Genomic DNA, 15,221 nt, shown 5'->3' on the forward strand with positions numbered 1-15,221 from the left:
CAGTAATACACTGATAGCGTCGAACAGAGCGTCGACCATCGATCAACTGACAAGCGGTCAAGCGTGTCGGCTTTTTTATACAGGCGCTATCGAACTTTCCAGCGATATCGCTGGTGGCGGCGTTATCTCTAGACAAAGCTGGAACATTCGCGTGCGGAGCGCAATCTTAACAAAACGATCTACAACGATCGGGAAGCTTCGCGAACAATGTGGCACAGTTTGCACTGAGCGTTGCTGACAGTCTTCGGGGGTGTAGCTTCGACTCTTGAAACATAAGACACGCGGCAATATCAAATAGGCGACCATACAAATAAGGTCGAACATTGTAAGGGCCCAGATAATCGCCAGGCATTCTTTTTCCATAACGGTGTAATTGGTCTCGGCTCTTAAGTGTACGACTTGCATATGCCACCACACGTACGAATAACCCCGGTTTGCACTGTGCAAGGACAGCGCCGAGGCCTACACCACTGGTGTCCACGTGTACCTCCGTTTGGGTGGTAGGGTCGGATTGGCATAGTATAGGAGGAGACGTCAACAAATGACGGAGCTATGCGAGTGTGTCGTCGCTCTCAGACGACCACGAATTTAGGGGCCCATTACTTCCAAGGAGCTTTGTCAGCGGCGATGTGATGGCGGCACAGTTTCGAATGAAGCGTCGAAAGTAAGAACAGAGTCCTATAAAACTGCGCAGTTCTTTGACGGAAATAAGTTTGGGAAATTCGGCCACGGCCCTAAGCTTGGCTGGACCGGGAGGGATTCTGTCTTTGGACACGACGCAGCCTAGGATTGTCAGCTACCATGCTGCAAATTGGCACTTCTTCAGATTCAGTTGGAGGTCGGCGTTGCTAAAACGCGCTGGAGATGCGTGCAGAAGCCCAGAGCGAAAATGACGCCGCCATCCAGGTAGCAGAAGAACGTGTACCATTTCAAGCTGCGCAGAACAGTATCCATCATGCGCTCGAAGGTCGCGGGTGCATTACACAGCCCAAGCAGCATGACGTTGAATTCGTACAAGTTGTCGGGCGTGACAAAGACTGTCTTCGCCCGAGCGTCATCAGCCATGGGTACTTGCCAGTACCCCGAGCGCAAATCGATAGATGAAAAGAATTCTGCTCCTTGCAGGCTGTTAATCGCGTCATCGATACGCGGCAGTGGATAAACATCCTTGCGAGTGATCTTGTTGAGGCGTCTGTAGTCCACACAGAACCGCACTGAACTTGCAAAGCGGAATGGAATTGGGAGAGTGAGAGAGGCGGGAGACCGTGGCGTCACTGCAGACAAATTTTTATCACACGACACGGCAAACAAAAATTCTCACACCAAAAACATTTACATCAAAAAATAGCATTAGAAAAGGTGACGCTATAGCGCGCAATCACTAACAACAAATCGCAAAGCCTACAAGCTATGCTTAACTCCTCCGGACTCCAAAGTCTGGCCACTATGGCGCCTCAGTCCCGCTACGCGAATCGAACGTTCTTACGGTTCGTGTTGCCCGTCGCCTCGATTCGATGCGAAGATCGACGTCCTGCGTCGTAGTCGCAGCTGCTGTCGACGTCTTGGGGTCGTCGTCGCCGATTCTCCGGCCCTTCGTCGAGAACATCTGCTTCGTCCAGTTAGGCCTAACTCCTGGCCTCCCCTTGGTACCACCGGGTCGAACTGCCGATGTGGCTCTCTGGTGATTGTCCGTGGATCGCCGTCGTCCTGCCGAGCTGTGGGAGTGCCGTAGGTGCCCTGTGAACTGCTGTGACGGGGCTGCTGCAAGCCCAGGGAGCCTCACTTGGATGACACCAAGGTCGACGGCCACCCTCCCGAGCCTCTCTTGCCGCTGCCCCCAGAACGGGGCCCTACTGCTCTCGTCGCGGGTGCGACGCTGGCTTGCAACACCTTGCTCCTCGACGACTCCACCGAACAATGCCCAACTCTTCTTCTGTGGTCTCTCACCTCAGCTCGGGTCGCGCGGCACGCGCCTTTCTCCGGCCAATGGCTTGCGTCGACGTGGCGGGGGTGCACACCATCGGGTATTTTTCCATTGCCCGCACACCATCGACGCCTTGCGCTGTCCGGCGCGCGCCCCGTGCCCCTTTACTCATGACACGGGTGCATTACAGAGCCCAAGCAGCATGACGTTGAATTCGTACAAGTTGTCGGGCGTGACAAAGACTGTCTTCGGCCGAGCGTCATCAGCCATGAGTACTTGCCAGTACCCCGAGCGCAAATCGAGAGATGAAAAGAATTCTGCTCCTTGCAGGCTGTTAATCGCGTCGTCGATTCGCGGCAGTGGATGAACATCCTTGCGAGTGATCTTGTTGAGGCGTCGGTAGTCCACACAGAACCGCACTGAACTGTCCTACTTTGCAACGAGAACAGGAGACGCCCACGAGCTGTCCAAAATTTCAATAACATCGCGTTGAAGCATATCGTCGACTTGCTCATTAATTACCTGACGTTCTGCAGGAGATACGCGATACGGCCGTTGCTGTGCAGTGGCGGTTGGGCGCCATTATTGATGCAATGCATAACAGGGGATGTGTGGCCAAGAGAAGTTTGCCCAACATCAATAGAAGAATGAAATTCTATTAACAGGCTCAGAAGCTGGGAACGCTTGACCAATGTAATGTTTTCAGCAATGGAAGAACCGAATATATCAGCGGGTGACGAATCGGACGAGGAAACAGCACTGAGTGTACTGGAACTGGGACAGTGCGTGTCATAAGGTGTGTCCATAACTTGTGCGTCATTGAAGGGTTCCACTCTGCCGAGACTTTCCTCCTCACACCAACATAACAATGGACGGGGATGGGCTGGTAATGAAAGCAGCGGTGCTGCCCCGAGTGACTTGCACGGTCAGAAATTGCCCCAGGAAGCCTTTCTTAGTGCAAATGCGGTCAGTTGGCGAAAGAAGTCGGAGAGACTGGTGCAGTAGACTGACACAGCCGTAGACGAGTTTGGAGGCACTCTGGTATCGTGTTTGAGAAGGATCTTTCTCGAAGCCGATGGGCTGGTCTGCCGGCCTCACATCTGAGAGTGGTGAGTGTTCTATTTCGGCGGTGTGCAATGAATTACAGCGCCGTGGTGGGAGAAAAAATCCCACCTGAGGATGACGTAGTGAGAGCATGCAGAAATTATGAACAATTCGACGGTGTACAGAGCGTCCTGAATAATGACGTGGGCTGTGCATACTGCTGTCGGATGGCTACTTTGGGCACTAGCTGTACGGAAGGAGAGCCCGGTAAGCGGCGTCGTCACTTTTCGTAGTATTCGGCTAAATTTTGCATCTATAACGAATATGTCGGCTCCAACGTCTGCAAGGGCAGGTGTGCGAACACTGTCCACAAATATGTCTATTACATTCGATGAGCTTTGCTGAGGGCTTTGGCAGTTCGATAGTGTTGCAGCCCTTGCCTTGTGCACTACGACGACTAGTTTTCCTGGTCTCGTGCGACCGGGCGGGGTTGCATCGGTGACAGCGAGTGGCGTCATGGGGACGGTGAACGTCGGGTAGATGGAGCTGGGCGAACGTCTGTGACAGAGACGGCGGTGCGTTGTAATAAGGGCGGCTTGACTGGCTGGTCATGGTTGCCGGCTGCACACGATTGCAATAGCGTGTGACGTGACTGGCGTAACCGCACGCAAAGCAGATGGGGCGGTTGTCGAACGTGCACCATCGGTTCGCTGGTGTAGGACCCATCCATGTCGCAGGACGCGATGGACAGGGCAGCTGCTGATATGACTGCATGGTGGGCTGCAGTAGGGGTGTATGGATGACGTCAGCGTATGTAGGCGGCACACCCGCTTTGAAAGCCTGAGGTGTGGGCGACAGCTTCAGTGTAACTAAGCGGGGCAGCCACAGGGATCGCTTGGGGCGACCTGGCTACAACTTGAGCATAGCTGTGTGGCGTAGGCGTGACTTCCGGCATGACTTCTGCGATTCCTGCCTAAAAGCTCGGCGGAGGGGAGGCAGAAGTGTGGTTGATGGCTGTTCAACAAGCTGCAGGTGAGAAGGTAGAGAGACCTCGCAGGCAATTTCCTCGTGCACGAAGGTCTTGATTTTGGCAAGCAAGACATAGTGGTCCGAAATGACCAACAAGCAAGCGAGATCGGCATCACACGATGGAGGTCGACGGGTCACCAACTGCAGCCAGTGCAGCTCCTCATAACTTTGCCACAGTGTGATGACTTCTGCCACAGTGCGAGTGTTTCTGGGGAGCAGCACGGTGAAGGCATAGACGGCAATGCCTTTCATAACAATCCTGATCTTGTCATATTCCAACATGGTCGCGTCAGCTTTCTTGCACAAGTCGAGGATGTCTTCGATGTAACACGTGAAAGATTGACCCGCCTGCTGAGCTCGTTCACGTAACCGCTGTTCGGCTTGCAGCTTACGAATGGCAGGGCGGCCAGACATGTCAATAATGGCAGTCTTGAAATCGGACCACGTTGGAATATCCAATGAGTGGTTGTTGTACCGCAGGCTTGTCACATCCGCAAGGCAGACAATCAAACGTCTCGGTTTTCCGGCCTCGTCCCATTTATTGGAGACGCTCACACGCTCGTAAATCGCGAGCCAGTCCTCCACACTGGTGCCATCCATGCTGGTGAAGACAGGAGGGTCGCGGATATGGGGGACGCCAGGAGGAGTTTGCTGGGCAGCGTCTTGAGGCAACGTAGATGGCACGGTATGGGATCGAAGCTCCAAGAGGATCAAATGGGAACCGAAGTTGTTGCGAAGGCACAGCACTCTCCACAAATTTGTAAAGGCGATCAGCGCTCGGAGACAATGTGGAATGGCAACAGTCAAGGCAGAGCACGCACTCCCGGCTCGAGCGGCGTTCTGTCAGAAAGGAGCCGAAGAGGACGACCCAGTAGATGGCACTGGAGAGGTTGACCCATTACACAGTTCCAAGGCTTCGCTACACTTTTCAATATTGTTATGGGTAGAGTGCACAAGTTCTTGGATACAACGTTTGACATGACATCGATAGGATAGATGAAATTTAATATAAGCCAAGTATGAGCCACATTTCTCACAATGTGCAGCTTACCGGTTATGGACCCGGTTATGGTGGACCCGGTATGTGTTACAGAAAGTGTTTCAGTACAATAAAGTTCACGCGTGTAGAGTCTTCACGGTATTACCGTTCTTTTCACGTGGTAAGCCGGCACTGCTAGCTAAAACACTACCGTAATATCCCAAACAAGCACCTCCCCTACGGTGAACGATAATTGGACAAGATTTGAAGGGGGCTCTTGCTCAGTCGTGGACCAAAATTCAACATGGTGGCGAAAGAGCCTCTAAGAATGCACACCTGTGCTTCTAATGAAATGCTTTATTGAATACGCATGCATTTACTGTTTTTACTGAATCGGAAGCAATCCTCACGTGATGTGTTATGACAAGGGCAGAGAGACGTTCTTCAAATGTTCCGACAATTTGACAACTCGGACTGCAACCCGAGGCACCACACTGTAAAAGTACTAAGAAATTGAGCACATATCTAAGGACTGAGAACTTGGGTTCCAAGGAACCACTGCTGCAGGATTCTGTAGTGGAGAACAGGTTGGAAAAAAAAATGGTGGGAAGGGGTGCTTGCTCGGGATTTTACTGGGCCTTGCTGCTTACACCAAATATGAGAGAGAAAGGGCTCTCACCCCAGGTGTGGGTGCAGGGCAAGATGTCTGGGCCGATCCTCGCCTGAAGCCAGTAAGATGCCCAGCGGACGCCCACCATCCAGTGAGCTGATGTTGATTAGGTTGCCCTGGCTGCAGCTCCAGAAGAGCTGGCGTGCGTACGGGTCCAGTGCCAGAGCAAACGGATGAGTGCCCGTGCCGACCGCCACCGTTGTCACCTGCATTTGTCCTGGCTGTTCAAACATTCCTTCCACTAAGGAAAAGCATTGCTCAGTGAGCTGTACCAGCAGTTGGTTGCAAGTTTTGCACTCAGTCCACCCTTACAAGCTGTTTCAGACGATTGTAACTGAAGTTTGGCAGAGTGTTTTGCAGAAGGAAGAGCAGCAGTTTGAAGCAGAAACTTATGCTTTTGGAGCACAAAAAAATGCCAAGTCTGCACCCAGCACCGTCACAGTGTAAGCTGGTGGAGCAGCCTTGTAGGTGCACGTCAAACACTGTTTCAGGACGCTCTCTGCAAGTACGAAGCCAGGAAAGTAGTGGTTCGATGTGCATACAAGTACAGTCAGCTTGTTTCCAAAAGAAGGTACTTTGCAAGGGCCATGCAGTGCGTTAACTGGAGAAGTGGCCTGCTGTGAACTCTTATAGCAGCACAGACGAGGCAAGGCACAAAAAGATGAAAACTATCGCCGACGTCATGAACTTGACTGCAGTCAGCATATGTGATGATGGCTTGGCACAACAGTGGCCTTAACTGAACGGCTTAGTTCAAGCACCTAGTAATGACAGTTGCTTCCTCCATTGGCTGCAGCGAGGTGCATCCGCTGCCACCTTTCTTTTTACTAGGTGAGCCGAGCGGTGGCACCACCAAAATTGGCTCTTACTGTGAGCTCATAATTCAATGAGCTAGTACGCCATGGTCTGGAGCAGTAACTCAGTGCTCACACGCAGGTATCAACCTGTACACACACATTGATATACATGAAATAAACCAATTTAACTGCTACACCACACTGATGGGAGCACATGGGTGTCATCTGTACAATATTAGCCACAAATGCAGCCTAAAACATATTTGAATTGAGTTCATGCAAGCGCTGAAGCGGACAGTTAAGCACCTAGCGATGTAGTCATCACACAGTTTTGATCTGTAAACAATGTACATCATGTCTGTGGGATAGCACGACTGAAATCAGGAGAGATGGGACAAAAGTAAAACTGGTCCATGATAAAATAATAATTGGTAGTGGATTGAATGACTGGGTAGAACTAAAAAGATACAAGTACGAAGCAATCGGCGCCGCAGAAACGAGCGGATGGTGGACCATCAGCTTCGCGCCGACACGGGAGCCATGCAAAGGCTGCAAATATACTTTTCGATGTCTTAACCTGAATGCCCAAAGTATACCAAAGAAAACAGCTGACCTTGAAAGCATAGTTATCGCCCTCATGTAAGCAACAGTTAGAACGGCGACATAAGTGACTCGGAAGTCGTACCTCATAGATACCGTATCTACCGCAAGGACCGCTACTCCCGCGTCGTCGTCGCTGCTCGTTGCATGTTACAAGACTGCCGGATAACGCCAGCATTTAGCGCATATTGGTGAAAATTCACTTTAAAGGGACACTAAAGAGAAACAATGAATTGGTTTAGATTGATAAAGTGTGCTCGGAGAACTCTTGTGTAGTTTATTTCACCACCATAGGTTTATTATTAGAGGAGAAAACCAAGTTCAAAGTTTCATTTTTAAATTTCGTGCCGAACTTTGTAATCCGCGACGTAAAGACTTCAAAGAGCATTTAATGTATTTTGGCGCCACTGGCTCGACGAAATTTCCACAAACTCGTTATGTCAAGTCTCTGGTCCCCTCAGAGGACAATGTACTTCGATTTAACCGATTAGGAACTACGTAGGCCCAAGCAGGCGCCGTAAAAAATATGTGACGTCACGGCAAATGGAGCGGGAATTCCAAGGTGGCGTCGCCACCTGTATTTTCTTCTTGCGCGTTTTCTCACTTATTAAGCGTCTTCGCGCAGAAAGCGTGGTGTTTTTGGTATCGCGGAAGACTACTTTACTAATGCGAGAAAAATCGTTTTGCTCTTTAGTGTCCCTTTAATGAATTCTGTTTGGTAACTGCACGATTTTAGCACCACCACCCCCTAACAGTGAAGGCATATTTTTTTGAAGTGCTTAATGAATTCATGTGCAGGAACCGCATTTCTAATCATGTACTAACTGGCGATTTGAACATTCCGTCAGTTAACTGGCACGGTGATTTTCCTGAAGCACTTACTTTGTGGTTCTGCTGAGCCCTTTGTAGACACTGTTTGATTACATGGCTTAACACAACTAGTAAAAGTGCCTGCAAGAACACAAGGTGACAGCAAATCAGTTCTGGATCTTTTTATCGTTAGTGACAGTGTTCTTGATCGCAAACCAAAAGCTGACATATTCAAAGGTATCTCGGACCACAGACTGTTCTGCTTAACCCTTTGAGACGCTTTGTACACAACTGTGTACATCACTTATGGTAAAAATGTAAAACAGCGCTTACTTGAACACAAGATGAAGGAAGAAGAGACACACACACGGTGTTCATTGTGTCTCTTCTTCCTTCGTCTTGTGTTTAAGTAAGCGCTGTTTCATATTTTTACCATGGAACCTCACCAACTCGCCCAACTTGCGTGCCTTCTTCAGTACATCACTTGTTTGTGCTGGTTGCGTCGACAAGTCACTAAGAAAGAGCAAGATAGATTGAGGTTCGGATGTGTAATAAACGTACATCTTCATTTAACTGCAGTTGCATATGATCACTTTGCTGAAGGCACTACAATGTTCGACGTGCTGCTTTGTGGGAGCTATCACAAAAAGTGCAATTTTCCTTTGCTCGAAATGAACAAAACCGAAAACAGATTTGCACTATATTTCTAGCCTGAGAGTTCATTCTACTTATGCAAAAACAGAGCATGAATGGCTTCAGAATGAACAGATATTTAATTACAAAGTAATTAGGAATGATTGCTATAACACACATAAATTAACGTATTACATTATTTTGTATGCAATGTAATACTGAGTGCCTTTAAATAAAATTGTATTAATTTGACGTATTTACAGACAGGTCTGAAAGGGTTAAATCTCGAAGTAAAATTGCGAACGAGGCTGGCAAAAACAAGTGTATTGTTCTTGCATCCTTACTTGCTAATGACGTCTATATATTGGATGCTCTAGATAGCTCTTTTTCTTTGTTTAACTCATTTTACGAATTGGATGCAACTTCTGTTGAACATATGTGGTGCTTTTTCAAAAACCTAGTCTTGACCTACGTAAAAAACTTTATTCCACACAAACGTAAGTTGCAGCGTACACATAATCCACGGATTACGAAAGAGATTCCACGTCCCCAAAATAAGTTAAAAAGCGCAAAAGGCAGTGCAGACGCCATCCATGTTAAAGTGGCTCAGATAAGATATTGGAGCTAGGTGAGCAGCTAAAGAACAGCATTAAAAAGGCAAAAGATCTTTACGAACACCATGTTAATGTGGCCATGCAGCCACGTTAGCGTGGCTGCATGGTCATGTTAGCTATGGTATAAAATTTTTACGAACACGTTCGCCTTAAATACTTTCTTGTAACTTCACCAGAAAAATTTGGACAACACATTTCGTCAAAAAAAAAAAAGTCTCCGCCTACAATCGCACTATGTATGGTAACGCTATGACAGATATCACAGCAATTGCCAAAGCACTTGATGCTTGTTTTGGTTCGGTGTTGCTCGTTGACGATGGCCGCACACTGGCATTTAACAAATTTAATGACATAACGTGGCTGCATGATAACGTTACCTATGTTATCAAATTTTTTTATTTTGGCTCGGTGTTGCTCGTTGACAATGGCCGCACACTGGCATTTGAAGGGTCAGTAAAGAATCCCAAGGTCCAAAAATTGTAATGAAGAGAAATATGTGTACTTTTCCTATGTGAACATGCTGCCTCAAAAATTTTGCGAGAACGTGCTACAATAAGGAAGTTACAGGGGTTATAACATCCGTTTCAGCTGGTTTCAAAGTTTCGCGCGGCCTCGCCACCCTTTCCCGCCACAGGAAGGGGGAGGCGTAGCCTGTCGTCGTGACTCCGCCCTCTTCGGCAACGTCACACGACGTCAGCAAATGACGTCATCGGCGAGCTCGATCAGTCGCAATGCACTTCCGCTTGCTGCGGCTCATGGTTGTTTATTGTTTACATTGTTGCACGTGCTCCGTAACTTGACGGGCAGTTTTCGGCTCTTCGGTATTTTAAACCTTTGTGACAGTTCACAATACAGCAGGATGCGTGCTTGCTTTCCAAGACGACGAGGGGCGCGAAAGAAAAGCGTGGAGAACCCCGTGCAATGGGAAAACCAAGCAAGCGCGACCCGTTCGAGCTTTCGTACACAATGTTTTTTTTTTTTTTTAGAAAAATGGACCGCAAGCACGAAGCGCAATCGAGGAGCTTGTCCTGGGATGTGTGTTCACTCGCCACTTCCTTCGGGAAAAACTTATTTTCAGCCTCAAAAAATACTTTTTAAGAAAAGCACAAATGTGGAAAATATGCACAAAAGTACACACTTCACAAATTGCAATGAAAAAAAAAGTCTTATTTTTTTCAAATTTTGCCTTACCCTGCGCTCTTAACAAATTTGATAACATAGCTAACGTGGTTGCATGACCAAGTTAGCTATGTTATCAAATATTTTTATTCTGGCTCGGTGTTGCTCGTTGGCAATAGCCGCACACTGGCATTTAACAAATTTTATAACATAGAACCTAATTATAATGTGTGTATATCCGAAGAAGGCATACTTATGCTGTTGTTAAAATTAGATGACAAGAAATCGCCAGGCATAGATGGTACATCGAATACATTTCTAAAACGTTATGTGGTATGGTGTTCAAAATATCTATGTCTGTTATTTAAGAAATCCCTGTCCAATGCTGAACTTCCCAGTGACTGGAAGTACAGAAAAATCCCTCCAATCTCTAAAACACGTGTGCCATAAGATGCGTCATCATACAGGCCATTTCCTTATTGTGCACATATGCAATGCACGTGCAAACTAGAGAACATAATTTTTAAACATATATATAAACTTTTCTTGAAAACAAATTCCTAACTGGTTCCTTCCAGCATGGTTTTCGCCGTGGTTACTCTAGAGTCACTCAGCTCATCGAAACTGTCCATGAGTATAGCAGTGGCCTTAATCAGGGTGACTTTATATTTCTGGATTTTGGAAAGGCCTACGACTAAGTTTCTCAGAAAAAATTATTATTGAAGCTAAAACCAATACTAAAGAACACCACATTACTAGCCAGGCCTTTCATGTAGACGTCAAGTCATGTCCATTGACGACGTAACTTCGTGCACCATTTAAGCACTTTCTGGCATCCTACAAGGGTCCGTTCTTGGTTCTCTCTTTTTTCCTCGTGTGCGTCAACGACAACATTCAGAACATTCCTGCTAAAATATGGCTCTTTGCTGATGATTGTGTTATATATACTGCGAAGCTACTACACCCAACTACCAGGTTTTGCTGAATGAATCCTTGGGCCGAATTCATACATGGTGTGCAGACTGGTAAATGACCATTAACGAAAACTGTGGCAACGACAATTAGTTGCAAGAAGTACCTTGCCCAAACTGTTTTGATAATCAACCTCTTGCAGTGGTAATTAATTATAAGTATTTGGCAGTCATCATCTCTCATAATCTTAGATGGAACGTTCACATTAACTACATATAGAGGAAGGCGATGGAAAAACTCTGATACCTAAAGAGGTGCCTGGGTAAGTGTACATCAAAACATAAGCTTTTAGTGTATAAAACCTTTATTCGGCCATTTCTGGGATACTGCGCAGCTGTATGGGATCCATTTAGAGGACCTTTATAACAAATACAGTTGGCAGGCATCATCTACATCTCTCCTAGAAAACATGAGCTTGAGAAACTAGAAACTCGGCAATACTGCTAGCGAGTGAAACTCTGATCTCCTTTCCCATGGACAGCTAGGTATTAGAAAAGATACATACCTAAACAACGCTCGCCGAGAGCTTATTCGGTCCCATAATGCTAAGAAAAAGTAACAGAGTTTTCAGGTCACACCAACTAATTTCAGTATTCTCTTATCCTGAGAACTATACACAAGTGGAATTCACTGCCCACCGCTGTAGTCGAATGCCCGTCGCTACCATCTCACCTGCATGCTGTTCAATCCATAACAGAGAGCTCTAATGTAGTAGGGTGTGTCCAGATAAGATCGAACACGAGGTCCCGGTCACCATTCCCAATTTTGATGAAACCTGCTGTAGGTCTAGGCATTACAGCCAGCACAATGGTTTGAAAGTTAGGTCTGAGAAAAGAAATTGGTTCGCCTGAAAAAAAAATATACAAATTTTGGTCACAAAAAAACACTTTTCCGCCAATTTTGCGATTTCTCAATTTTGAGCGCACATAGAGGAAAACACGGTGCACTTCTTGGTCAGAATATTTATTCCCCTCAAAGAACAAGTGAAATATCATTTACGAGTCTATTATTTTCCTTGCTGGTCGAAGCATTTTTGAAGAAAAATCACAAACTTGGCAAATCGCACAAAATACCCGTGTTTGAGGAATTTATTGCTGCGAACAAGTTCAAGTGAGGATAATAAAAATCGGTACATATTAAGTTTGATACTTTCACTCCCTTTTAAAATAATTTTGGTGGTTTTATCGCGCTACATTTTACTCGATAACTGGGCTGAAACGTAAGTGATTTAGCAAAAACGCCGAACTTTGAAAATGGGTTTTCTCAAAAAGGCCATTTCTCATTTTTTTAAAAAGCCCTCTGATTGAAGCCAAGGACGTCATCTATCATTCTGCATAGGAAAAACGTTGCATTATTTTGGTTGCTAACGAGTTATAATGCGTCAAATGTGACAAAGTCAGCCTAGCGGCCGCGTTGTTCGTTATGTGCTAAAACACGGATATAAGTTGTTCAATATACTTGCACGTGACATAACCACGAATCAGCAGCTCCACGCCAACAAATGCGCAGCCAGGTGTCATGGTTCAGTAAGCTTAGTCTTGCGATCAGCCGCTTGACAAACCCGCAGCAGCGGCCGCTCAATGCTGCGGGCGCTCACATTACATGAGTGCCGCTTCAACTGCGGAAGAGCGCTGCTTGCGTGCCAAACTACGCTCAAAGGACAAACAAGAGAAGGAATGCATCACTGTGAAAGTTAAAGGCTGTTAAGTGCCAACAAAAGCCAAATTATAAAACGAAAACCCACATCTGGCGCCCAACGGGAAGGACCCCGCCCCGCCATGTTCTGCCCGATCATCGCCCGCAGGATCCCAGCAGCTCCTGATTTCCGCCCCCTGCACGGCGATATCGCCTTCGCGGAGCTATGGGCGCTGAAACGGGCGTTCCTGGACGCGTGTATCCCAAACATATCCCCTAGCATGGCTGGGGCCCATACTGCGCCGCTATTGGCTGGAGATGGTCACGTGACCTATGCGCACTTCCGGTGCTTTTTTTGTGTTTTTGTTTGTTTTCAAGCAACATGGCGGTGCCCATATTCTAGTTTGTTTTGCGCTGCCGCGCTGAAGCCGTGCCCGCCGTAGAGATGACGCCGAAATGTTTGGGCTTCTGGGACGGCGGCGCCTATTGTCCGCTGTCGGCCCGCGTGGAAGATACGGCAGCACTTGTACGTCTTCGGATGTTGGCTGTTTAAAGGGCCAGTAAACAACCCCGATGTCCAAAAATTGTAATGAAAAAAAATATGCCACTTTTGCTATGTGAACATGCTGCCACAAGAATTTTGCGAGTACGTGCCATAATAAGGAAGTTAAGGGGTTAGAACATCCGTTTCAGCTGGTTTCAAATTTTCGCGCGGCCTCACCACCCTTCTCCGCCACATGGAGAAAAAGGCGTAGCTCGTCGTCGTGACTCCGCCCACTTTGACAACGTGACACGATGTCAACAATTGACGTCATGGGCGAGCTCGATCAGTCGCAATGCATTCCGCTTGCTGCGGCTCCTGGTTGTCTATTGTTTTATATTGTCGCACGTGCTCCGTAACTTGACGGGCAGTTTCGGCTCTTCACTATTTTTAAACCTTTGTGACAGTTCACAATGCAGCAGGAATGCGTGCTTGCTTTCCGAGACGTCGAAGGGGCGCAAGAGAAAAGCCTGGAGAACCCCACTTGCCGCGTGAGCAAGCGCGACCCGTCCGAGCTACCGGAGATTCCCCTCTCCCCGCTCGATTTGCAGCCGGCAACTGAACAACGCTTCGCCTCATGTCGAAGGCGAAGTGCGTGCAGGTGCTATGCAGCAAAGAAACGTGCTATGCAGTGCGAGGAATATACGCGCGACAACTGCGTGGCCGAAACCGCATCACCGCAGGCCAAAAAACAAGGCGCAGTTTCGTAGCGGTGGGTGGAACAGGAACTGACGTTAACTCGACTACTGTTTGTTGAGACCTGGTTTAGACCAATCGACGAGCTCAGTGCTACGTCAACTCGGCAATCGCCGAGTTGACATCACTGTGCGTACGAGGAGGATTGCTCAGGCGTAGGAAAGAAGCGCGGAATTGTTATTCGAAATGAAGGGTCTGCGTGGCGCGCAGCGCTGTAATATTCGGAAAATGTGATCGCCGCGGTCTACTGTACGGATTAGCGAGCTTGTTTGGCGGGTGTAAAAAAAAAAGTCGCAGCCTGTTTACGGGCCCTTTAAGGTAAGTAGTTGTCTCACCTGTGGTATTTACGCTGCGGTCTTCTGTTCTGCGCGTAAGCTACATGTGAATTTGTTTCAAAGTTGCAGTCCTTTTGTGACGGGGTGCTGCTTCTTGCTATACCGGGCGTTCACCCAAGAGTCCTTTGCCATCTTTTCTTATGACGCGATGCACCGCCTTAACACAGACTAGTGCGATGCTGTCAACATTTAGCAGTAAAAAATACACGGTGAAAATAAATCGTGTTTCGTAAAGGCAGTGTCTAGCTTGCAAGGGTTGACGTTTGGGCAAGTTGGTGTGGATTCATTTCAAAATGTTAACAGCGCATAGAAAGATTAGGAAGGGACAAGACAACAAAGGTAAAGAGCGCTGACTTCAAACTAGTCTTTATTTCGATAAGAAGTGCATATATACATGGCAAGGGAGAGGGTGCTAGACAAGAAAACAAAGAAAGGATGCACAGGTGCTGCCATCGTTGCCTCATCATCTCCAATACAGCGTGCATATCACCACATGTGCCCTAAAATCCAGCCAGGTAATCAATTTCTTGATTTAGAAGCGCAATAGAGGGAGCACTAACGCACTTATTTCCTAGCTTATGTATGAAATCAGCTTCAATAACTTCGCGAGTTAGCACACACATTTTAAGTCGCTAAACACGAGTAGTTTACCATGTTTAACAGAATAAATATATGCACACATGCATGTATACTTGTCTATGATGTCCCAAAGGGTGAAATTAACCCACAGCGTCTCGACTTTCTGCTGACAGCCCTAGATTTCTATATATCCATGACATCAGGCTACACGACATTTCCTTGTGATACACATCTCATTTGCTAA

At 47.3% G+C, this 15,221-nt stretch overlaps 1 protein-coding gene across 2 annotated transcripts in view; it reads right to left on the reverse strand.

Annotated features, from left to right (window-relative positions):
• LOC119382309 (low-density lipoprotein receptor-related protein 6) overlaps positions 1–15,221 on the reverse strand; it is a 637,453-nt gene that overhangs the window by 40,962 nt on the left and 581,270 nt on the right. For both annotated transcript variants that reach the window (XM_049412791.1, XM_049412792.1), the window contains exon 15: positions 5,656–5,852. In XM_049412791.1, coding sequence (XP_049268748.1) covers positions 5,656–5,852 — 197 coding nt within the window. The remainder of the gene's footprint in view (positions 1–5,655; positions 5,853–15,221) is intronic.

This window comes from Rhipicephalus sanguineus, chromosome 2 (assembly GCF_013339695.2).
Source record: "Rhipicephalus sanguineus isolate Rsan-2018 chromosome 2, BIME_Rsan_1.4, whole genome shotgun sequence".
NCBI lineage: Eukaryota > Metazoa > Arthropoda > Arachnida > Ixodida > Ixodidae > Rhipicephalus > Rhipicephalus sanguineus.